We start from the raw sequence: 23,573 nt of genomic DNA on the forward strand, positions 1-23,573 counted from the left end.
TGTTTCCAGAAAACCTCGCTCGGGGAGCGAGGTTTGGAAACAGCGGCTTCGCGCCACTGGGGGGGAGCGAGGGTGGCGTGGCTGCGATGCAGCTGTGCCCCCCATGCGAACAGCTCTCTAGGGATGGCGTTTTTGCAGTCCCTAGGGCACTGTAAATGGCCCGTGCAGAAAGGGCCAAAGGGAAGGGAAGCAGAATGCAAGTGCGTAAGTGGCTGAGTGGCTGTGTGGTCAAGAATCCACGTGGATGTGTGGCCCACACCAATCTGGGAGGGGGAGGACACAGCTCCACATTCAAAATGGCAGAACTAAGCTCCATTTCCCGATACCACTCCTCCCCTTGACAGACTTCTTTTTATTTAATGAAGAATTCCAGTGGCTGAAAAACTGATTCCAGAACCAAACCTTGGTTTTCTTTTTAACATAACCTGAACTGATCCATAGCTTGAACAGATGGTGCTTTAACTGCCTGAACCAACACACAGAGAATTATCTCAGGTTTTGATTTCTCCCTCTCTGGCTCCTACAGCGTCTTTGTGTGTGTGTGTGCATGCCATCAAGTTACAGCTGACTTAGGGCGACTCCATGGAGTTTTCAAGGCAAAAGATGTTTCAAGGTGGTTTGCCATTGCCTGCCACCGCCTTCACAATCCTTGCATTCCTTGGAGGTCTCCCACCCAAACACTTGCCAGGTTCAGGGCTAAGTATGTGCGACTAGTTCAAAGTCACCCAGCAAACTTCTGTGGCATGAGTATGAATTTGAATCCGGGTTTCACAGTCTTAGTCCAGCACCTTAATCATTCCCCTCTGCTGGCTTAGAGATAATTCACAGTGTCAAGGTATAGGAGCAGTGGTGGGATTCAGCAGATTCGCACCACTTCGGCAGAACCGGTTGTTAAAATGGTGCTCATAAACAACCAGTTGTTAAATTATTTGAATTCCACAACCGGAACCGGAAACCGGAAATTATTTGAATCCCACCACTGTACAGGAGGTCAAATTGAGGCAGGTTCAACTTAACCAAGTATACTCTGTCTCAGAAAAAGATGGCAGTATGGTCAGCTGAGGTGAAGTAGTTGAGAAAATTGTATGCTTCCGCATCAAAATATAGTCCCAAACAAATATGAGAATTATCATTCGTTTTTATCCGCCAGCTTTGCCAATACCATTATTTTGTGCGTTACTGAACGTGGTAGTTTGATACAAGAGCATTTGTTTTTACTTTCAAACGGATGAGGAGGTAGGGAGCAGGGCTAGATAGGCCCAAGTCCCAGGTGGAGCATTCTACACCAAAGAAGGTCCGGCAGATTGGAATTCTATGGCGGAGGAATATACAAGCCTACTAGCCTCTTTTTCTAAGGGCCTTTCCCCACTTACCTTAAGCCCCGCGCTACTAGAGGAGAGTAGCGCGGGGTCCCCCGGCACTCCCCACGACTGGGGCGGCAACAGCGCAGCCGCCCCGCCGCTGCCGCGCCCCCTCAGCGCGCGGCATCCCAGGCACTCTTCTTAAGGGCGCCTTTTGATGACCCCGCGCAGAGCGCAGGGTCGTGGGGATCCCAGGCGTGCGGCATAGGGGGGATGGAAGAGAGTGGGGAAAGGCCCTAAGATAGATGACAGTAGTGAAATCTCAGAAGGGGTGGAGTGGGGGCATCTTGCATGCATCTTAAATGAACATGTGTGCACTCTCCAGTATGCAGCCAACCATTTTGCATTGGTGGCAGTTGTGTATTGTGTGAAAAAGTAGTACTTTTTTTTTAAAAGATGGCTAAACCCTTCTGTTGCAACATCTGGTTTTCTTTCTGCACAGACTGTGGGTTAGTACAGCAAAGTCATGTGAGCCGGTACGACTGTGAAGTTGAGATAGGAACTGGTATAATATCGTGATTCGTTGATAAGAGGAAATTTTGATAAGAGCAATGAGAACAGAAGGATAAGAAGTGGGGGAGGGATATCCCACACAGCCTCCAACTGTACCGTAAATATTTATCCCATTACATTTTTAAGCTGGTTTTGGTTTCTGGAAAAAAGACGATCTGATTTTTTAAAAGCAAGGTTCAAGGTGGAGAAGGATGTTTTAGAGAAACATGGCCAAGATCTCCCCTCTCCAAATTACAAATATAGATGGTGGATAGAAGAAGAGAAGAGAGTTTGGATTTATATCCCTGCTTTCTCTCCTGTAAGGAGACTCAAAGGAGCTTACAATCTCCTTTCCCTTCCCCCCTCACAACAAACACCCTGTGAGGTGGGTGGGGCTGAGAGAGCTCTGAAGAACTGTGACTAGCCCAAGGTCACCCAGCTGGCGTGTGTTGGAGTGCACAAGCTAATCGCGTTTCTCAGATAAGCCTCCAAAGTGGCAGAGCAGGGAATCAAACCCGGTTTTCCAGATTAGGGTGCACCTGTTCTTAACTACTATACAACGCTGGCTCTCCATTAAAACAATAATAAAAATAACATTAAAATAACCCCAACCCTTCCACTTCCCCAACCCAGCAGCTGTAGAGGTTTCCAGAGAGGCTAACCAAAGGCCTGGGCCACAAAGGGTTGGTGCAGGGCGGAAGTCCAAGGGGAGACTATTCCAAAGCCTGGGAGCAATCATGAAGAAAGCCCTCCTCCCACGTGTGCCTGCCCCTCACACCTCAGTAGGGGAGGTACAACCAGGAGTGCCTCTGCCTGTGACTTCAGTGTCTGGGTAGGTACGTACAGGTGCAGGTACTCCTTCAGGTAAGCAGGGCCCAAGCCATTTAGTTATCATTGGCTCATTCCGCACATGCAGAATAATGCACTTTCAAACTGCTTTCAGTGCTCTTTGAAGCTGTGCGGAATGGCAAAATCCACTTGCAAACAGTTGTGAAAGTGGTTTGAAAGTGCATTGTTTTGCATGTGCGGAAGGGGCCATTGTTTCAGATATAAAACTGAACTTGTTTTCAATGTATTGTCGGCTAGGCTTCTTCATCGTATCGGGACTCAACTCGAGAGTTAAGTTGTGGGCTTTCAGCTGCGTGGCCGTGGTCTGGTTCAATGACGAGTTCTTAACTGTTGCTTGTGATCTGTGGTTGGTATCTCTCAGAGGTGCATCACAGAGATAAGTGTGATACACCTCTGAAAATGCCAGCCACTGATGCTGGCAAAACGTTAGGAACAAGATCTAACAGAACACGGCCACACAGGCCGGAAAGCCCACAACAACCAGTTTTCACTCTATGTTCCAGTGTAAAAGATTTCACCGTCCCAATCAGTAACAAACCGTTAACCAAGTCTGAAGGACAGCAAATCCTACTTGTCTGAGAACGTAGTTCATTATAGCCAACAAAAATCCTGACCTTGTGTTTGCCTTTCTGTTGAACAGAGCAATTCAAAAATCCACGGAGGCTGAAACTTGAGTGCAGCTTAAAATTGCATTGCACAGTTAAAAACAAATCCTTAGTTTATTTACTGTTGTTGGCGATGTTCTCCTTGCTTTGGCTTGGTTTGACAAGCGCTGGCCATTCAGTCATTGCTTCCCCTTGTACTGAAAGGGTTAAGGGCAGCTCCGGTGATGCTCGACATCAAAGGCATGCTGCTCCACTCCGAAAATGCAAAGCAGGGGGGAATTTGGATGCCTATTTCCTAAAAAGCTGATGACGTCAGAATTTCCAAAAGATGCGGAGGCGGGGCATTAATTGGCAGATAAAGAGGGTATAAAAGGCAAAGGGAATCAATGGGTGCTAGCTGACGGGAAACTGAGCTGTCTGTGGTCCATTTTCACCAATTTGGGAAGAAGTGATTTTCAGAGACAGGCATCATGGATCAAGAGGAATACAGACAAAGAGGTGAGGAAACAGGTGCCTGCAGGTAGGAATGCTCACCCACCTTGGGTGGTATCCTAAGCTAAGTGGAACTTTGTGTGGTATTTTAAAAGGCAGATTAATGGACCTGCAGCTTGCCTTGATAGATAAAGTGAAGCCGTTTGTTCTGAGATAATATTTTTCTTTTAAAATATACTGTGTTTCCCCGAAAATAAGACAGTGCCTTATATTAATTTTTGCTCTGAAAGATGCGCTATGTCTTATTTTCGGGGGATGTCTTATTTTTCTGTGTTCTGTTCGCAAGGCATGCTTCCAAACAAAAACTTTGCTATGTTACTTTCAGGGGATGCCTTATATTTTGCACTTCAGCAAAACCTCTACTACGTCTTATTTACTGGGGATGTCTTATATTCAGGGAAACAGGGTATATATAACTTCATTTGTTGATTTCAAAACATATCAATTAACATTTAAAATTTCAGACTTCACAGATAACATTCAAATATTCAGTTAATAGTTTACAATCCTTCTCAATTTAACATTTCTTTCATATATTGAATTATTACAGTTGTGCAAAGTTTAATGAACCAGAATTTAAACTTCAAAACATCATATACATATTTTTGCTATTGTCTGACTTATTTGTTCAAATAATTTACAAATAAATTTCATGTTTTATAAAATTTCTCAGGGTGTCCTCTCCATTTCCATGTAAGTTTGCCTATTAGTTATATTTCTTTCCCAGTTTTCTAACTTTGGTATTTCATTTGTTTTCCGTATCTTTGCTGTTTCTATTTTGGCTGTTGTTAATTAATTGATAAATAAGCTGATATTTCCATTTACTGTTTTATTTTTGGTCATTCCTAGTAGAGTTGTTTCTGGTTTTCTATCTTTTCCTGAATATCACGGTGGTTTCTATTCCCCCCTTCCTTACTGATTTGAATGGCCCCTATTGGGAACGGAAAGGTAAACTTCAGGTCTCATAGGTCCTACGCAACAGGGCTTTGGGCTGAAATATTTTGCCAGAAATTTTCCTGTTTCGCCTGCCTGCTTTCCGCACTGGCGGCACCTCCTGACTTTAGCTAGCAGAAAGAATGTTAGAAACTGTGCTTTGAATGATTACCCGGCACCCGACAATCAAGTCTCACCTCGCCTTCAACTTTTCAAAACAAGGCACTCTCCCTCTCTGGCCCTTTCCGCACTATGCGGAATAATGCACTTTCAATCCACTTTCACAATTGTTTGAAAGTGGACTTTGCTATTCCTCACAGTAAAATCCAGCTTCCAAGTGCATTGAAAGTGGGTCGAAAATGCATTATTCTACCTGTGCGGAAGGGGCCTCTGTCTCTCAACTCCAGCCTCCGCCTCCAGTCTGCAATACGCAATAAAACATCCCCAGCGTGCCGCTGCTAGCATCCAATGGGCTAGGTTATCAAAGCTCTGTAAATCAAAACAAAAATAGTCCCAAGAATCCTACTGGGCTTTCATATCATTTTGTACAAAGGCTGACGAAAATAACCCTAAAAGTACAGTGGGGTTATTCATGGGAATGTAACTCTGCCCTGTTCAAAGGTAAGTCGCTTGATGTCAGGATGGGGCCTGACATTGATGAATGGGACTAAGGTGGAAGGACTCACCTGCCTGTGGGGAGGGGGAAAGTTGTCTTCACCTCTGATATGTTAATGGCTCTTTCCTGCTCTTTTGTTTTCCTTTGATGCTTGCAACTGTAGTGAAGCTAGACGCAACCCTGGTGCCCACCACCCAGCATGGGGAGACAGCAGGTGGCTGGACTCTATCACTGCGCTGTCCTTGGGATGCTCGACTCCCAAACATCATTCTTTCCTGGTGGGCTTTCTGGGCTGTGTGGCCGTGGTCCAGTAGATCTTGTTCCAAACGTTTCGCCTGCATCTGTGGCTGACATCTTCAGAGGTGTATCCCAGAGAGAAGTATGATACACCTCTGAAGGTGCCAGCTATTAATGAAACGTGAAACGTAAGGAACAAGATCTACCAGACCAGAAAGTGCACAAAAACCAGTTGAGTCCAGCCGTGAAGGCCTTCGACAATACATCTTTCTTTCTGTTATGACGTTCTCATGTTCCATGGGAACCAGGGAGGGGGTTTCTGGCGGGAAAACTACAGGGATAAATGTAACCATTTTGCCATAGCCCACCAGAACTGGCTTTGTGTTCAATAAAGACTTATGGTCAAGTATCCAGAGCCTGTTTATTGACTTCAGTCGAAGACCTGACGCATGATGATTCAGAGTTTGTTCGATTACGAATACCTTTAATGGCATATGAATGGTTTACATTAACATTGCAAGATAATAACAGCCTTTACAACTTCTGACGAGTTAAAATAACACCATTTAAAAATTTAGCCACCGCTTCCAACAGCTGGTAGTTGTGGCTGTTTAAAAGATATATAACCTTCTGTTTATCTGTAATGCCTTCACTTCCATGCAGGAAGGGGATTATGTGCTTCTTCCTACCTATCTCATAAAAAGGACAATTCAACAGCATATGAGATACTGTTTCCACAGAACCCATGCCACACGGGCATTTCCTTTCTTTATGTGGGATTCCAAGGTGGCGTCCAAGGCTAAAGGAAGAAGGCAGGGCATTACACCTAGCTAAGGTGATTGCTCTACGCCACCGGGCCTCAACCAGGAGACAGAGTTTGTTCAAAGTTTGCTCCTCCTCCTCCTCCTTCCAGGGAAAGAAATGGTGGACTACATTTGTCAGTACCTGACCACGCTGAGAGAGAGACGAGTGTCCCCTGACGTGAAGCCGGGATATATGAGGGACCAGTTGCCTCCAAAAGCTCCTCTGGAGTCAGAAAGCTGGGACGATATCTTCCAAGACATCGAGAAGATCATTATGCCTGGGGTAAGAGCGTGCAGTCGCCCAGTGCAGGGGGCATGTTTAGGATGCTAGGATTTGGGGGGCTGTGAATTCTCAGCTCAACATATCTTCAAGGATTGACAAAGGACTGATTAATGTAATGCATATTTTAAAAATCTTTTTTTCAATTTTCTTTCCTGCTGTCTTTTTTCTTTCTACTCAAGACACTATATTTTCCTTTCTTTCTTTCTTTCTTTCTTTCTTTCTTTCTTTCTTTCTTTCTTTCTTTCTTTCTTTCTTTCTTTCTTTCTTTCTTTCTTTCTTTCTTTCTTTCTTTCTTTCTTTCTTTCTTTCTTTCTTTCTTTCTTTCTTTCTTTCTTTCTTTCTTTCTTTCTTTCTCTCTTTCTTTCTTTCTTTCTTTCTTTCTTTCTTTCTTCCTTTCTTGCTTGCTTGCTTGCTTGCTTGCTCTCCTCCTCTTCTTTCTTTAGTCCAAATTCTTTATAATTTTCAACTTATTTGAGTTTTTATTTTGTATGGATTTGTTTGAAAACCTAATAAAGTTTTGTATTTTAAAAAAAAGAATTCTAGCTCAATATAAAGGTCAGAGTTAAGCATCCTGATATGTGGTCCACAGCAGGCGTAGTTTATTAGTTTCTAGACATAGCATTGGAAAAATGGCCCTGGTGCAAATTATGACTCTGGAAGCACATTCCCATCACACCACTTCTTGCTCTAGGAGTGTTTTCTAGGAAAAGCCTTTAAAATGTCTGTTTTATGAAAGAAACCAACTGGACCAGATGCTGTTCTTCATCTGGTCCAGTTAATGTCACAACTGCTTTGTATGGAAATAGAAGAAAAGTCTGCAATTGGGAGGAAAGACTTAAAGTTACTCCCCCACTTCCAGTGTGTAATGGTTAAAAGCTGGTGGATTCTAATCTGGAGAACCAGGTTTGATTCCCCAGTCCTCCGCCTGTGTTGGAGTGCACAGGCTAATCTAGTTCCCCAGATAAGCCTCCACAGCTCAAGCGGAAGAGTAGGGAATCAAACCCGGTTCTCCAGATTAGAGGGCACCTGCTCTTAACCACTACACCACTGCTGGTCTTTGTAGAATGACTATTGGTCCAAATCTCCAGACTCACTGGAGAGCACCTGAAAACAGATGCGAAAACAAAGGTATTATCTGAGGAGATGGAAATGGATAGACTAGGTTAATGCCATGCTACATGAGATTGAGATTTGGTTTTTTTTATAACAGTGACAAATAAATGTCTCATTTTGCATAGCACCCTTTGCTGCATTAAGATCTGAAATCAAACCTCTAGGAACCGTTGGACATAACAAAAAGATATTTGACACCGATGGAGAATGTGATTGGTGTTTCCTCTTTAACAACTGTATCTCATCCATATGTTTCACTGAGATAAACTCTTTTGCTTAAGTTTGTGATTTATCTTCTGTTCTCACGACTACATTTCCTTTACCGCAGTCAGTGACCAGATCTAAGATGTATTCCGTTTTCCTGCACGGTTAGCAAAGAAGGAGCTGATCTTCAGCACTTTACACAAGTTGTATAAAAGATAGACTTTTGGATGGGGTAGATTTTCTTTCCTCTGCAGGACTGATTTCCCTTTTCTGCATAAAATGTTCAGAGTTCCACTGTGCTTTGCATCCTAACTGCCTTCATTTCTTAGCTGGATTTTTGCTCTTTAACACTCTGACCAAACCATTTGAAGAAGAAGAAGAGTTTGGATTTATACCCCACCTCTCCTGTAAGGAGACTCAAGGTGGCTTACAAGCTCCTTTCCGTTCCTCTCCCCACAACACACATCTTGTGAGGTAGGTGGGGCTGAGAGAGCTCCAAAGAACTGTGACTAGCCCAAGGTCACCCAGCAGGAATGTAGGAGTGCGGAAACACATCTGGTTCACCAGATAAGCCTCTGCCACTCAGATGAAAGAATCCACCTGCTCTTAGCCACGCTGGCTCTTATTTCATGTTTTTCTGACTTTTTTAACCTAGGTCGTCCATTGGCAGAGTCCACACATGCACGCCTACTTTCCGGCTCTCACCTCGTGGCCTTCTCTTCTGGGAGACATGCTGGCAGATGCAATTAACTGCCTGGGATTCACTTGGGTAAATCACGAGCCTTGTTTTAAGAATTCCGATGCTGTTTTGATGGCTTTCGTTGGCATTCTAAAATGAGGGCTGTTGACTGACTAGAGATCTTTGTAGTCGACTAGTCTCTTAAAAGCATCCTTGTAGTGCATTTTTATAAGTTCTGCAAATTGTTTAGAACTTTGTTATAGGTGTCTTTTTGAAATGATGGCATAATTTTTGACTTATTTTTAATGCTACTCTCACAGGATTTTATTTCTGTAAAAGGGGTAAAAGATTGTGATTAACATTCATAACTAATTCACTGTTAAAAAACACACAAAACTGATTCACGATTATATAAAACACACACAATCATCACTAAATTAATTCTTATACTTTTTGCTGAAACGTAGGGGATAGATTTCCTACAAAACTAACAAACAGTTACCCATCTCTGGAAGATATCTCTTAATTTCTTTCTACAGGAGTGGAATCTCCTCGGAGTTAGTTTTAACTAAAGACGTAATCCTGTGCATAATTACCTGAAAGTAAATCCCATTTAGCTCACTGGAACTTATATCTACGCAACAGCGCCCAGTCCTCTGACAATTTAAAGAACAACATATTTATGAAAGCATAAGATTTAATTGGCTGGTGCTGATTTCATCAGGTGTATGATGTAAATTCTAGGTCAGCAGGTATATATTCACATACACAGAAAGCAATAACTTTGAAATATGGAAGGTATTTGGCATACTAATCAAAATTTAAGAGCATACAGGTTTAGCATGGTGAAAATTGGTGTTAACAATTTTCCTAGTTAACGTTATTTAATTCCTATCATGAATGAGGCAAACGAACATTAGATGGCACGAGCATACCATGTTTTGCACAATACAGTCGCTGTGGGAGGTCTAGCTATTGCCAACTGTAAAAGAACATTAGCTGTAGCTCAGCTTGACTTCTTTGTTTCTGTAAATTCTGGGAAGGATAGGAAGGGGGGTGGCTCAGTACAACCCAACTCCCCCCCCCCCCCACACACACACTGTTTATCAGGCCAGAGAGATACAAGACTGCCCTGGTGCATAAAATCTAGCAGCTTGGCAAACACGAGCACTTGTGGGGCAGGGCAAACGTTGGTCCATGCCAGCCCTCCCCCATGAGGTGGACAAGCCTTTTTGTCTAGACACAGTTGCATTGAAAGAGAACTTGGCTGGGTCTGAGAAAATGCTGTTATAAGAAAGGATATACAATGTAAGAGAAAGGTAACATCTGGAACATGATAATCCATATATATAAAAAGCTAACAGTGACTTTGTTAGCCAAAACGGCTGGACGGCTCGCCCCCAAATTTTCACATGACGTCCCTCCCTGTTGCAGGCTGGTAATCGGACCTTCAAATCGCCGAAAATCCATACCTGAGCCAGGTAAAACGTCTTTTTCTGGGCGCACCAGGCCATGAAGCTGGCTGTGTTTAACTGTCACCCTTAGAATGTTCGTGCAGCCTGTCTGTCTGTGGCCTGAGGGCTTGGGATGAGAGTTTAGGATGTTCACTCAGATGGGCAGAGATGAGCATTGAAAACAGTAAATAAGTAATACTGTTAGGTAATACAAGTGGAAGTGAAACACATACACACTTTGCCGTGTGAGACGTCAGGTGGGGTTCCCCCCCTCACACGCAGGTAACTTTCACTCTCTGTGCCTCACCCACTGCTACCACACAACAGACATCCAGCTCATCCTCACACACCTCACTCTGCCCTCCCTCACATCCAACCACCACTTACCCACTTCCTCACCCATATTCGCCACACAGCTCTCCTTTTTTTTTTACTAAAAAAGCTGAAGTTGGAGTTTGCCTTTTTCTTCTAAGAAAATCCACGGGGTGGGGGCGAACCTACACCACCTGCTCCGCTTCTTTTGCACGTGGTCCTTTAAGAACCCAGGGAGCTGGCCTCGATCTGAGCGCCTCGCCACCCTGCCTCTGCTGCCTGACTGGGATAGCCTGCTTGCCCCAGTTCTGCCTTACCCAAGCCAGGACTGTGCATGTCAACCAGCCTCAGGGACAGCGGGATTCGCACTCTGGACAGTTCCATTGTGGAATGGAAAGGGTTACCTTATACCAGGGGTAGGGAACCTTTAACACTCAAAGAGCCATTTGGACCCGTTTTCCACGGGAAAAGAAAACACTTGGAGCCGCAAATAATTTTTGACATTTAAAATAAAGATTACACTATATATATAGGGTTTTTTTTAACCTTTTACTCCGCTCATTCTGAGAAGCGCATGGATGCGCCCGCCCTGCTGCCTGCAGGGCGGGCAAGGATGAAGCCGGCGGCTCGGCCTCGCCGGGCGCCGGGAAAGCACCCGCCCGCTCCAACTGGGTGGGCGAGAGGGGAAGCCCGCAGTGTGGCGCAGCCGACCGTGGGCAGTTGGTGCGCCCGCCCTGTTGCCTGCAGGGCGGGCAAGGATGGGGCCAGCGGCTCAGCTCGTGGAGCCACAGTGCAAGGGCAGAAGAGCCGCAGGTTCCCTACCCCTGCCTTGTACTAAAAAAAACAAGACACCACCACATAACAATGTGAATTGAAAAGGGAAAGAGGGATTCCATTTGACCACCCCAAAAGGCTATGCTGCGGATCATTGGACCTGCATGGACATCTGTGTGGGTTGCGGACTGTGATGAGAAGGACAATTGCCACAGCAACGCGTGGCCAGGCCCTGCTAGTATTGGTATAAAAAGCAATGGTGGCAGCTGTACTCTTGATCAACCATTCCAAATGTGGTGGGTGAGTGGGAGTTTGAGGCTTGAGCTAAATATGGCGTGTGTGGGTTATATATCTTCCTTCCCCCCCCTTTTCTAAAATTACCACATGCAGTTCCCAGGAAGTCTGGATTTGAAAGCTTGGATAAGCCAGCGGCTCACACACTCCCTTCCTCTCCCCACAACAGACACCTTGTGGCACAGGGGAGGCAGGGAGAGTTTTGAGAGAATAGTGTCCAGCCCAGCAGATTTCATGTGTAGGAGTGGGAAAACAAATTCAGTTTACCAGATTAAAGTCTGCCTCTCATGTAGAAGAGTGGGGAATCAAACCCAGTTCTCCAGATTAGAATCCACCGCTCTTAACCACTGCACCACGCTGGTGTAGACATGTGGAGATTCCTTACCAGAGAGAATCTGGGCTGTGTAAGTGATTCTGTGTTTCTTCCCTGTTGGCAGGCATCCAGCCCCGCTTGCACAGAACTGGAAATGAACGTGATGGATTGGTTGGCTCAAATGTTGGGTCTTCCTGATATGTTCATGCACTATCATCCAGATAGCATTGGAGGAGGCATATTACAGGTAAACAGCTGAACACTGGAGGGTTCTTGTGTGGGTTTTTAAAAAAATCAGTGGGCCTAAGATCTAGTCTGCGAAGAAGGAGGAGGAGGAGGAGGAGGAGGAGGAGGAGGACGAGTTTGGATTAAAAAACCCTTTCTCTCCTGTAAGGAGACTCAAAAGGGGCTGACAATCTTCTTTCCCTCCCCCCGCCACAACAAACACCCTGTGAGGTAGGTAGGGCTGAGAGAGCTCCGAAGAACTGTGAGTACCCCAAGGTCACCCAGCTGGCATGTGTTGGAAATTAACCACAAGCTAATCTGGTTCTCCAGATAAGCCTCCATAGCTCGTGGCAGAGTGGGGAATCAAATCCGGTTCTCCAGATTAGAGTGCACCTGCTCTTAACCACTATACCACGCTGCTGCTAGATCTAGTTCCAGGGCTGTTTGGTCCCTGTTTTGGTCCCTTTGGGGAATCCTACCTAACCCCATTTATGTTCCTGTTGTTCCGTGACTGAGGAAAGGCTGGATATAAAAGTCATAATACATTTTTCAAGTATCATAGAAACTTGATGCATAATCCATTATGTTCATCTTGGTTAGTTGAAGGTTAGTTTACAATTTGTAGGTCACAGCCAGCACTGGGAACCCCACCCATTCTCTAGAGCATAGGTGTCAAACTCGCGGCCCTCCAGATGTTATGGACTACAGTTCCCATCATCCCCTGCCAGCATCATTCTGGCAGGGGATGATGGGAACTGTAGTCCATAACATCTGGAGGGCCGTGAGTTTGACACCTGTGCTCTAGAGGAAAAATGATAATTTTCTGATCTATTCTGCAGCTAACAATCTGTTCTTTCTTTGCAGAGCACTGTTAGCGAATCCACTCTGGTTGCTCTGCTGGCTGCAAGAAAGAATAAAATCCTGGAAATGAAAGCATCGGAGCCAGATATGGATGAATCGACTCTGAACTCGCGGCTCGTTGCTTATGCCTCAGATCAGGTAGCTCGCTGCTGATGCAAGTAGACTAATTTTGTGTTATGTTATTGGATGTGCATCTCAGACCTAAAACTGTCCTGCCAGGGCTTGAGCATATGACAGCCATATCTCAAGTGTGTAACAGTAAGATGACAAGATGCTTTGGTGAAAAGCATATGGGATCTAATACAGAGGTGGGATCCAGCAGGTTCTCACCAGTTCCCGAGAGTGGGTTACTAATTATTTGTGTGTGCCGAGAGGGGGTTACTAATTGCGTCTGCTTTTCTGTTAGAAATTCCATTAGGTCCAAAAATCATAAAGTCCTGTTGTTTCCTATGTGGCTGGTTAGCGAAGGTAGAAAACAGGATAATTCTCCCTATTGGGCTGTTTTAAAAACATGTGTTAGAAATATGGCAAAGTTCCTTGTTTAAGGAAAGTATCCTTCTTTTGATTTCTAGAAACAAAATTAAGTATTTGAAAGTATTAAGTATTTTACAGGCAGTCAATTAGAGGAGAAGTAGTTGTTTCTGTTGGCAGTAGACTATAGGACTTGCGATAATGAGTTTAAATTATGGACAGAAAGATACCAGCTGGAAATTAGGAACTTTTTTTTTCAGTAAGAGTTTTTTACAGTAACAGAGAAATTATTAATGCCCCGCCCCCGGAATGCCCAGCCACGCCCCCGTCGTGCCCCGCCCAGCCCCATTGGTGCTACCCCACTGTTTGAATCCCACCACCATTGGAACCTGTTACCAAAAATTTTGGATCCCACCACTGATCTAATAGATAAGCCCTGGATCAAGTTATGGGCTCTGGAATCATTAAAGATGAATAATTAATGATGGCTTAACTCCTAAGCGCGATACAAAGATTGCTGATGTAATGAATGTGAAGTGCATTGAGCACTTCAGAAACATGCTTTATATTTGTCCGCATTTGTATTTGCACCCAGGGTCAGTAACCAAAGTTTTTGCTGGAGAACTGCTTTGGGAAAGTATGCCCTGCTTCTCCCAGGCCCCTTCTGCACATGCAGAATAACGCGCTTTCAATCCACTTTCAATGCACTTTGAAGCTGGATTTTACTGTGCGGAATAGCAAAATCCACTTTCAAACAATTGTGAAAGTGGATTGAATGTGCATTATTCTGCATTACCTTCCATTGCAAATTTATTTTCTTCTGTCCCCTTTTGTTTACTTCCTGAGCTGACAATCTGGAAAAGCAGGAAGCCATCTTCTAGAGGCAACATTTAGCCCCAAATCCTCCAGTTGCTGAACAATAGTGAAGGTTTATAGGACTATTTTTTAATTTTTCTTACGCATGTACCTGTAAGGCTTCAAGGAGGACAGGTGATCGTGGGGTTTTGTGTGTGTGTGAAGCTAGCCCATGGTTTGAAACATCAAGCATGATGGGGGTATGGCTTATTTGCGATGCCCGAATGCCTTCGAACATTGTAATCGGCCTGCAGCCTGAATGCCTCTTGAGCACCTATTCAGTGGCTGAAATCTGTTCTGGTTCTCTTCTCAGGCCCACTCCTCGGTGGAAAAAGCAGGGTTGATCTCCCTCGTGAAGATGAGGTTTCTGTCAGTGGATGAGAATTTTTCCTTGAGAGGCGAAGCCCTAAGAGAAGCCATTGAAAGAGACAGAAGCTGTGGACTAGTGCCTTTTTTTGTGAGTAGCTTTCTCTCTGTCTCTTTCTCTCTTTTTCTCTCTCTCTCTCAAACACACACAGCTCTGCTACTGTAGTCATCATATCACTGATGATTAGGTTTCCATTTTGTACAGTCTCTGCTTCACTTTTTACCATTCCGAAAAAAGCTGTTGACACAGGCTCAGGGTTATCATTTCCATATGTACTTTTTAACCTTCATTCCTCTACTGCCTTTCTAGAGTACAGTGTTATCATCAAAAGCTCCACAGGTCACAGGAGGGAATTTTGATCTCCTCTCTAGACAAGGCACTTTTTATTTTTATAGGTGTATTTGTGATATATGCACACAAGGCATAGATCTCAGACATGCATTCAATGAGACTTTTGTGTCTGGCAGCCCTCAGCCAATTCCTAAAAGTTCAGTTTTATTTTTGCTGTGTTTCACTTGGTCTAAAGGGCCTGAGGGAGAAATCTGGGATTTATCTACAAGGGAGGTTGGGCAGGAGAACAGAATTCTCCTGCACTAGATGCCAGAAGTCATTGCAAATGTGGAAAAGAGTCTACCTCAGTAGTTCCCAACCTTTCCAATTGGGAGGACCCCTTTTTAACACAGAAGAAGAAGAGAAGAGTTTTGTATTTATACCCCACCTTTCTCTCCTGTAAGGCGACTCAAGGTGGCTTACAAACCCCTTTCCCTTCCTCTCCCCGCAACAGACACCTGTGAGGCAGGTGGGGCTGAGAGAGCTCCAAAGAACTGTGACCAGCCCAAGGTCACCCAGCAGGAATGTACCGGTAGCAGTGTAGAAACACATCTGGTTCACCAGATAAGCCTCTGCCACTCAAATGGAGAAGTGGAAAATCAAACCGGTTCTCCAGATTAGAATCCACCTGCTCTTAACAATTGCACTACGCTGGTTCTCATAAAAACAAATTGCACACCCAGCTGAGAAAGCACATAATGACAACAAAATCAAAATGACAATGCTTCATGCGCCTGTGGATTTGCATACCCCTTGCAATAACTCTGCAGCCTCCACCCCCTTCCCCAAGGGTTTCTGGCCCCAGGTTGGGAACAACTGGTCCATCTGATATCCTGAACATTCCTCATTTGCCCCTCAAGATTTGTAAATCATTGCTAAGAATCACTGGTTTAGCCTAATGTTTAGTCAATATTAGTTTATAGTTTCAGAGGATAGCCATGTTGGTACGGGAGAACAGCTAGTTTTGAGTCCAGTCACACGTTTGAGACCACAAAATTTCTGGGGTATAATCTTTTGAACCCTGACTTGGACTATAATCTGGAGGAGCAGGTTTGATTCCCCATTCCTCCACATAATCTGGTGAACTGGGTTTGTTTCCCTGCTCCTACACATGAAGCCTGCTGGGTGACCTTGGGCTAGTCACAGTTCTTTCAGAACTCTCTAAGCCCCACCTACCTAACAAGGAGTCTGTTGTGGGGAGAGGAAGGGAAAGGAGTTTGTAAGCAGCTTTGAGACTCCTTACAGGAGAGAAAGGCGGGATATAAATCCAAAACTCTTCTTGTTCTAAGACAGGACATTGTCATTTGTCAGTACATATCCAATCCTTACAGTCTGAGGGTCTGCTGTCCTTTCTTGACAAGTCTCTGGTTTTTGTTTAGGTTTGCGCAACTCTGGGTAGCACAGGTGTCTGTTCTTTCGACAACCTTGAAGAGTTGGGTCCGATATGTAAGTAATCTTCCTGCCTTCTCAAAAGGGCCCTTTAGCTCACTAAGGGGATAAACCCAGAAACACCATCTGATAGAGCTTGGTGTAAACATGGCAAAAGGATAAAGCCGTAGAATATATTTATTACTTGTTTATTTTGGGGGTCTGTACCCCGCCCTATATGGAGGTCTCAGGGCGGCTTACAGAATTAAAAACAACTGTAAGAACAACAATAAAGGCATCAGCATATTAAACAGTTTGGGAGTCAAACTGTGGCGTAGCGCCAATGGGGCTGGGTGGGGCACGATGGGGTGTGGCCGGGCATTCCGGGGGTGGGGCATTCCTGGGTGGGGCTGTGGCAAGGACACAGCCGCTGCGCCGGTCCTTGGGCGGGAAACGAATGCACGCAGGCGCAGGCTACCACGCACGCCGATGTACCTCCTGCTAGACTGCTTCCAGTTCTGCGCACTACTGCTGAGAGGAGGGGCGTAACTAAGGCAAAAATCACATGGCAAAATCACCAATTAGTAACCCCCTCTCGGCACACACAAATAATTAGTAACCTACTCTCGGGAACCTGTGAGAACCTGCTGGATCCCACCTCTGCATAAAACCATAGTATTACCAACCCACATACCCTCCCGTACCCCGGACTGGTGGGGGGGGGGGGTCAAAGGCCAAAAGCTGAGTGACTGCACCCCTTCAGCCTGCGGGGGAAGGATGCCATTTTTCAATGCTCTCCCCATGTAAAACTCTCAATGCAGCTATTGGCTGGCCAAAAGGCCGTAATAATAAATATCTATCTCAATGCAGCTGAAGGTCAGCACAGGGGGAAGGAAAAATTCAGGTCAGCTTCTTTTGCGCTAGTTTCCCATTTACAGGAGGTCAAGCTGCTAACCTAAGTGGTACAGCCCTGACACAGCTTAATTTTCTTGATGAGTCTGAAGTTGAACCTCAGAAATGGGAGGAGAGGGTGTTTGGGAGCTCACAGGGGCTCTGTGACCCACAGTCCCAAGTTACCACCGCAGTTGTTCCCCAATACGTTTGGAATTTGGGCCCAAGCCAAACTTTCACAAACCCCAAGTTTTATCATTTTTCCCTATAGGTACTAAAGAGGGGCTCTGGCTTCACATTGACGCTGCCTATGCAGGAACGGCATTTCTGTGCCCCGAATTCCGGCCGTTCCTGAAGGGCGTTGAGCATTCCGATTCTTTTACTTTCAACCCTTCCAAATGGATGATGGTTCACTTTGACTGCACAGCCTTCTGGTGAGTGAATTGGCAAAGCCGGGCCCTAAGTGTGGTTACGTACAGGGGCGTACCACCCAGGGGGACATATGGGGTCAAATGTCTCCGGGCTGTGGCCATTTAGTCACGTGGAGGGTGGAAAATCGCTCCCTCCACTCAGGTCCATACACTTCAAGACCTGGTGCAAAAAAATGTTGTTTGGTTGTGGTGGGGGCGGAAAACTCAGATTTTGTATCAGGCTAGATACGCCTCTGTTTACATACATCAGTTTCTGCTTCCCGTGGCCAGTGAATTGAGCCCATTTTCATTTCCACAGGGTCAAGGATAAATTCAAGCTCCAGCAAACCTTCAGTGTTAATCCCATCTACCTCAGACATCCTAATTCGGGATCAGCGACTGACTTCATGGTGAGCGACCAGTAGATTTGTGGCTGACCTTTTCCTGGGTAGGGGGAAAACTCTGTCTCAGGCCCCTTTCGCACATGCAGAATAATGCACTTTCAATCCATTTCCAATTCACTTTGCAGCTGTGCGGAATAGCAAGATCCAGTTACAAGCAAATGTGAAAGTGGATTGAAAGTGCATTATCCTGCATGTGCGGAAGGGGCCAGCATGGTGTAGCGTTTAAGAGCAAGTGCACTCTAATCTGAAGAACCGGGTTTGATTCCCCGCTCTGCCACTTGAGCTGTGGAAGCTTATCTGGTGAACCAGATTAGCTTGTGCACTCCAACACATGCCAACTGGGTGATGTTGAGCTAGTCACAGTTCTTCAGAGCTCTCTCAGCCGCACTCACCTCACAAGAGAGAAAGGGGGGGGGGGATATAAACACAAAACTCTTCTTCTTAACACAATTTGTAAATTGGCCTCCTTCTGTCGAAGGAGTGGGATGCAATTCTGGATTTGCTGCCATGGCAGGTTGGAAATACAAGCTTTGACTTAAGTTAGCCACATATTTTGATTCCCAGCACTGGCAAATTCCTCTGAGCCGAAGGTTTCGCTCGCTGAAGCTCTGGTTTGTGATTCGTTCCTTTGGCGTGAAAAAGCTCCAGGCCCATGTCAGACACGTAAGTGAATTACATTTACAGGTGTAGACCTTGTCCATCTCCATGGTGAACTGAGCCCGTGAAACCACAATTAGGGTGCAACTATGTAAATAATTAAATGTGCAGATTGGGTATTCCTGCCTGAAAATGCTCACCTTGACAACAGTTTGTTCATGTTGCTAAACGTGAGAAGAAACCCAACTCCTGACCTGTGCAGCAATCAGGTGCCAGTCGCCTTAACAAGTTATGGGGTAAATGGCAACAGCTATGGGGTATATGGATATCTCCACCCCTATTATATTAAATGCTTTGAACATTGAAAGGAAAATTGCTTTGGACAATGAGATGGCAAAAATAAGACAGCTTACTATTTTAGGTAGGTGCTGTGAAATAACTCCTCATGCTTGGTTTTTGTGGACTTCAGCAAAGTTTGGTTTTATTAATTTATTGATTTTATAGATTTTGTGGTTTTAGCTAATTATTTTGGGTACTGCCTTCGACTTTTAAACCAAGGGTACTTTATGCTGAGACAGTTTTTATTTAATTTAACTTTGTTTGTTTGTACATCGCCCTGTGCCAGTCCTTGGGATCGGCACCCCAATTAATTAATTAACCAATTAACCAATTAACCAATTAACCAATTAACCAATTAACTAATTAACTAATTAACTAATCAATCAATCAATCAATCAATTACTTACTAACTAACTAACTAACTAACTAACTAACTAACTAACTAACTAACTAACCACTTGTGCTTTTTGGAAACGACAGGGTGCGGAGATGGCAAAGTACTTTGAGTCACTGGTCAGAAGCGACCCCCTGTTTGAGATCCCAGCCAAGAGACACCTGGGATTGGTTGTATTTCGTTTAAAGGTAAAAGTCCATTTTGTTTTCATTTCTTATAAAAGGTTGGCGGGAAGGGAAGGTGTCATGGTATAGCCGGATCCTGAGCCAATCAAGGGGGGGACTAGTTTAGTAAGCATCCATGCCTTGCCAGGAAAAGCTGCCTCTTTGTTTTGAAACGCACCGGCACGTGGATTCTTACAGATGCCCGATTTCTTAAACAGGGTCCTAACTGGATGACAGAAAAGGTCTTGAAAGATCTCAACAAGTCGGGCAGCCTCTGCCTTATCCCAGCGATGGTTCGGGACAAATTCATCATTCGCTTCACTGTAACGTCTCAGTTTACGACCCGAAAAGACATCCTGCGAGACTGGACCCTCATCCAACGTGCTGCGGCACGAGTCTTTGATCAGCGCTGCACTCCCAAACCTGTTATCACGGAGGAAGTCCCCAACGTGATAACTAACCCCCGTCCTAAACCGACTGGCATCGCTTCCCATTTTTTCACGGAGAAGGGAGAACGCCGGATGTCGTTGCCGAGGCGAGTAACAGCACAGCCGCGAAGGGCGTCTCTCAGTTCTACGGGGTGGTTGTCCACCGAGTGTGCCCGAGTGCCCCCTTTGGAAGACACTTTTGTGGAAGATGGCCTGGATACCACCGGGCTCTTGAACTTGCCTGCGCACAACAAGAAAAAGACACGTTCCCTTAGCGTGCCGACCGCGGGCCTGTGGGAGCCCAGCTGTTCAAAGTCAGCAAGCCTTGAGGGTTCTGGGAAGAAACTCCTTTCCAAGTTACCTGAAGAGGTTCTCATGCTTGAGAAAAGTGCCTTCAAGAAATTCTTGAAATTTTACCGGGTTCCGAGTTTCCCCGAATGCACCATTCAGTGCGGCCTCCAGCTCCCCTGCTGCCCCCTGCAAGCCATCGTCTAGTGCCTCAGCGCGCGCCGCCTTCCCCGCGTAGGTGAGAACCAAAGCCTGCTTATTCTCATGCAATACATAAGAACATAAGAACATAAGAACATAAGAACAAGCCAGCTGGATCAGACCAAAGTCCATCTAGTCCAGCTCTCTGCTACTCGCAGTGGCCCACCAGGTGCCTTTGGGAGCTCACATGTAGGATGTGAACGCAATGGCCTTCTGCGGCTGTTGCTCCTGATCACCTGGTCTGTTAAGGCATTTGCAATCTCAGATCAAAGAGGATCAAGATTGGTAGCCATAAATCGACTTCTCCTCCATAAATCTGTCCAAGCCCCTTTTAAAGCTATCCAGGTTAGTGGCCATCACCACCTCCTGTGGCAGCATATTCCAAACACCAATCACACGTTGCGTGAAGAAGTGTTTCCTTTTATTAGTCCTAATTCTTCCCCCCAGCATTTTCAATGAATGCCCCCTGGTTCTAGTATTGTGAGAAAGAGAGAAAAATTTCTCTCTGTCAACATTTTCTACCCCATGCATAATTTTATAGACTTCAATCATATCCCCCCTTAGCCGCCTCCTCTCCAAACTAAAGAGTCCCAAACGCTGCAGCCTCTCCTCATAGGGAAGGTGCTCCAGTCCCTCAATCATCCTTGTTGCCCTTCTCTGCACTTTTTCTATCTCCTCAATATCCTTTTTGAGATGCGGCGACCAGAACTGAACACAGTACTCCAAGTGCGGTCGCACCACTGCTTTATATAAGGGCATGACAATCTTTGCAGTTTTATTATCAATTCCTTTCCTAATGATCCCCAGCATAGAGTTTGCCTTTTTCACAGCCACCATGCATTGAGTTGACATTCCCATGGAACTATCAACTAAGACGCCCAAATCCCTTTCCTGGCCTGTGACTGATAGCACTGACCCCTGTAGCGTGTATGTGAAGTTTGGATTTTTTGCCCCTGTGTGCATCACTTTACATTTTGCTACATTGAACTGCATTTGCCATTTCTGAGCCCACTCACCTAATTTATCAAGGTCCGCTTGGAGCTCTTCGCAATCCTTTGTGGTTCTCACCACCCTACCTAATTTGGTATCATCTGCAAACTTGGCCACCACACTACCCACCCCTACTTCCAGGTCATTTATGAATAGGTTAAAGAGCACTGGTCCCAAAACGGATCCTTGGGGGACACCACTCCCGACATCTCTCCATTGTGAGAACTTCCCATTTACACCCACTCTTTGTTTCCTGTTTCTCAACCAGTTTTGAATCCATAGGAGGACTTCCCCTCTTATTCCTTCATTGCTGAGTTTTCTCAACAGTCTCTGGTGAGGAACTTTGTCAAAAGCCTTTTGGAAATCCAAGTAGACAATGTCCACCGGTTCACCCCTGTCCACATGCCTGTTTACACCCTCAAAGAACTCTAGTAAGTTTGTAAGACAGGATTTGCCTCTGCAAAAGCCATGCTGACTCTTTCTCAGCAGGTCTTGCTTTTCTACATGTTTTATAATTTTATCTTTAATGACAGATTCTACTAATTTACCAGGAACAGATGTCAAACTGACTGGCCTGTAATTTCCCGGGTCCCCCCTAGATCCTTTCTTAAAGATTGGTGTGACATTGGCCATCTTCCAGTCTTCAGGGATGGAGCCTGATTCCAGGGATAAGTTGCATATTAAAGTGAGAAGATCAGCAATTTCATGCTTGAGCTCTTTAAGAACTCTTGGGTGAATGCAATCTGGGCCAGGGGATTTGGTAACATTTAGTTTATCAATGGCTGCCAGAACTTCTTCCTTGTCTACCACTATCTTCGCTAGTTCCTCGGATTCGCCTCCTAAGAAGCTTGGTTCAGGTGCAGGAATGTTCCTCACCTCCTCTTGGGTGAAGACAGACGCAAAGAATTCATTCAGCTTCTCTGCAATCTCCCTGCCATCTTTTAGCACACCCTTTGTTCCTTTGTCCTCTAACGGGCCTACCGCTTCCCTTGCTGGCTTCCTGCTTTTGATGTACTTGAAGAACTGTTTGTTGCTGGTCTTGATGTTCGCAGCCATGCGTTCCTCATAATCCTTTTTTGCCTCCCTTACAGCTAACTTGCTTCTCTTTTGCCACCATTTGTGTTCCCTCTCATATTCTTCATCAGCCAAACTGGACTTCCATTTTCTAAAAGACATTTTCTTTTTTCTGATAATTTCCTCAACCTCTCTTGTTAACCATGGTGGCTTTCTTTTGGACTGGGTGCTGCCTTTTCTAACCTGTGGAACACATTCCATCTGAGCTTTTATTACTATGTTTTTAAATAACCTCCAAGCATCCTGGACAGTTTTGACTCTCTTGATTTTCCCTTTCAGCTTCCTGCGCACTATCCCCCTCATCTTTGAGAAATTTCCCTTTCTGAAGGCGAATGTAACTACATTAGTAGTTGCCACTTGTTCGCATGCTGAGATACTGAATCTGACAGCATTGTGGTCGCTGTTCCCTATCGGCTCAACAACACTGACTTCCTGCACCAGGTCCTGGGTCCCACATAGAATTAGATCTAGGATCAGCTCTCCCCTGGTTGGTTCCACAACCATCTGCTCTAAGCCACAGTCATTTAGCATATCCAGGAATGCTCTCTCCTTACTATGACCTGAACATGCATTTTTCCAGTTTATATGGGGATAGTTAAAATCACCCATTACCACTACAATTTTGTTTTTGTTGGCCTCTCTAATTTCTTTTTCCATCTCAGAATCCTCTTGTGTACTTTGGTCAGGGGGACGATAATATATTCCTAATATTAAACTGTCCTTCACACCTGGTATTGATATCCACAGTGATTCTGTAGAGGAACCAGCTCCCCTTGCATTGTCTATTTTATGTGATACTATGCTCTCTTTGATGTAAAGGGCAACTCCACCCCCAATGCGCCCTATCCTATCCTTCCTATAGAGCCTGTAGCCTGGTATAACAGCATCCCACTGGTTCTCCTCATTCCACCATGTCTCTGTAATGCCCACTATATCAAAGTCCTCCTTCAAAACTCTGTACTCTAGTTCCCCCATTTTAGGTCGAATGCTTCTACTATTAGCATAGAGACACCTGTATACCCTGTCTCTGTCCTTAACCTGGGATTGATGTGCTTTACCCTCAAGTCTTTTGTAGACACTATCCCTTGTCACATGCACATTG

The 23,573-nt window shown here is 45.1% G+C and overlaps 1 protein-coding gene across 2 annotated transcripts; it reads left to right on the forward strand.

Moving 5' to 3' along the window:
• Positions 1–3,709: 3,709 nt before the first annotated feature.
• HDC (histidine decarboxylase) lies at positions 3,710–20,468 on the forward strand. Of its 2 annotated transcripts, XM_048481849.1 has the most exons (12): positions 3,710–3,805; positions 6,499–6,671; positions 8,644–8,757; positions 11,939–12,061; positions 12,904–13,038; positions 14,540–14,683; positions 16,303–16,369; positions 17,454–17,616; positions 17,912–18,002; positions 18,561–18,659; positions 19,413–19,514; positions 19,709–20,468. In XM_048481849.1, exons 1-12 carry the CDS (start codon positions 3,778–3,780, stop codon positions 20,411–20,413), a joined length of 1,944 nt encoding a protein of 647 aa, XP_048337806.1. In that variant the 5' UTR covers positions 3,710–3,777; the 3' UTR covers positions 20,414–20,468. The 2 variants fall into 2 exon arrangements, with proteins under 2 accessions (XP_048337806.1, XP_048337807.1); XM_048481850.1 differs by lacking the exon at positions 18,561–18,659.
• Positions 20,469–23,573: the final 3,105 nt, after the last annotated feature.

Source organism: Sphaerodactylus townsendi, linkage group LG17 (assembly GCF_021028975.2).
Source record: "Sphaerodactylus townsendi isolate TG3544 linkage group LG17, MPM_Stown_v2.3, whole genome shotgun sequence".
Taxonomy (NCBI): domain Eukaryota; kingdom Metazoa; phylum Chordata; class Lepidosauria; order Squamata; family Sphaerodactylidae; genus Sphaerodactylus; species Sphaerodactylus townsendi.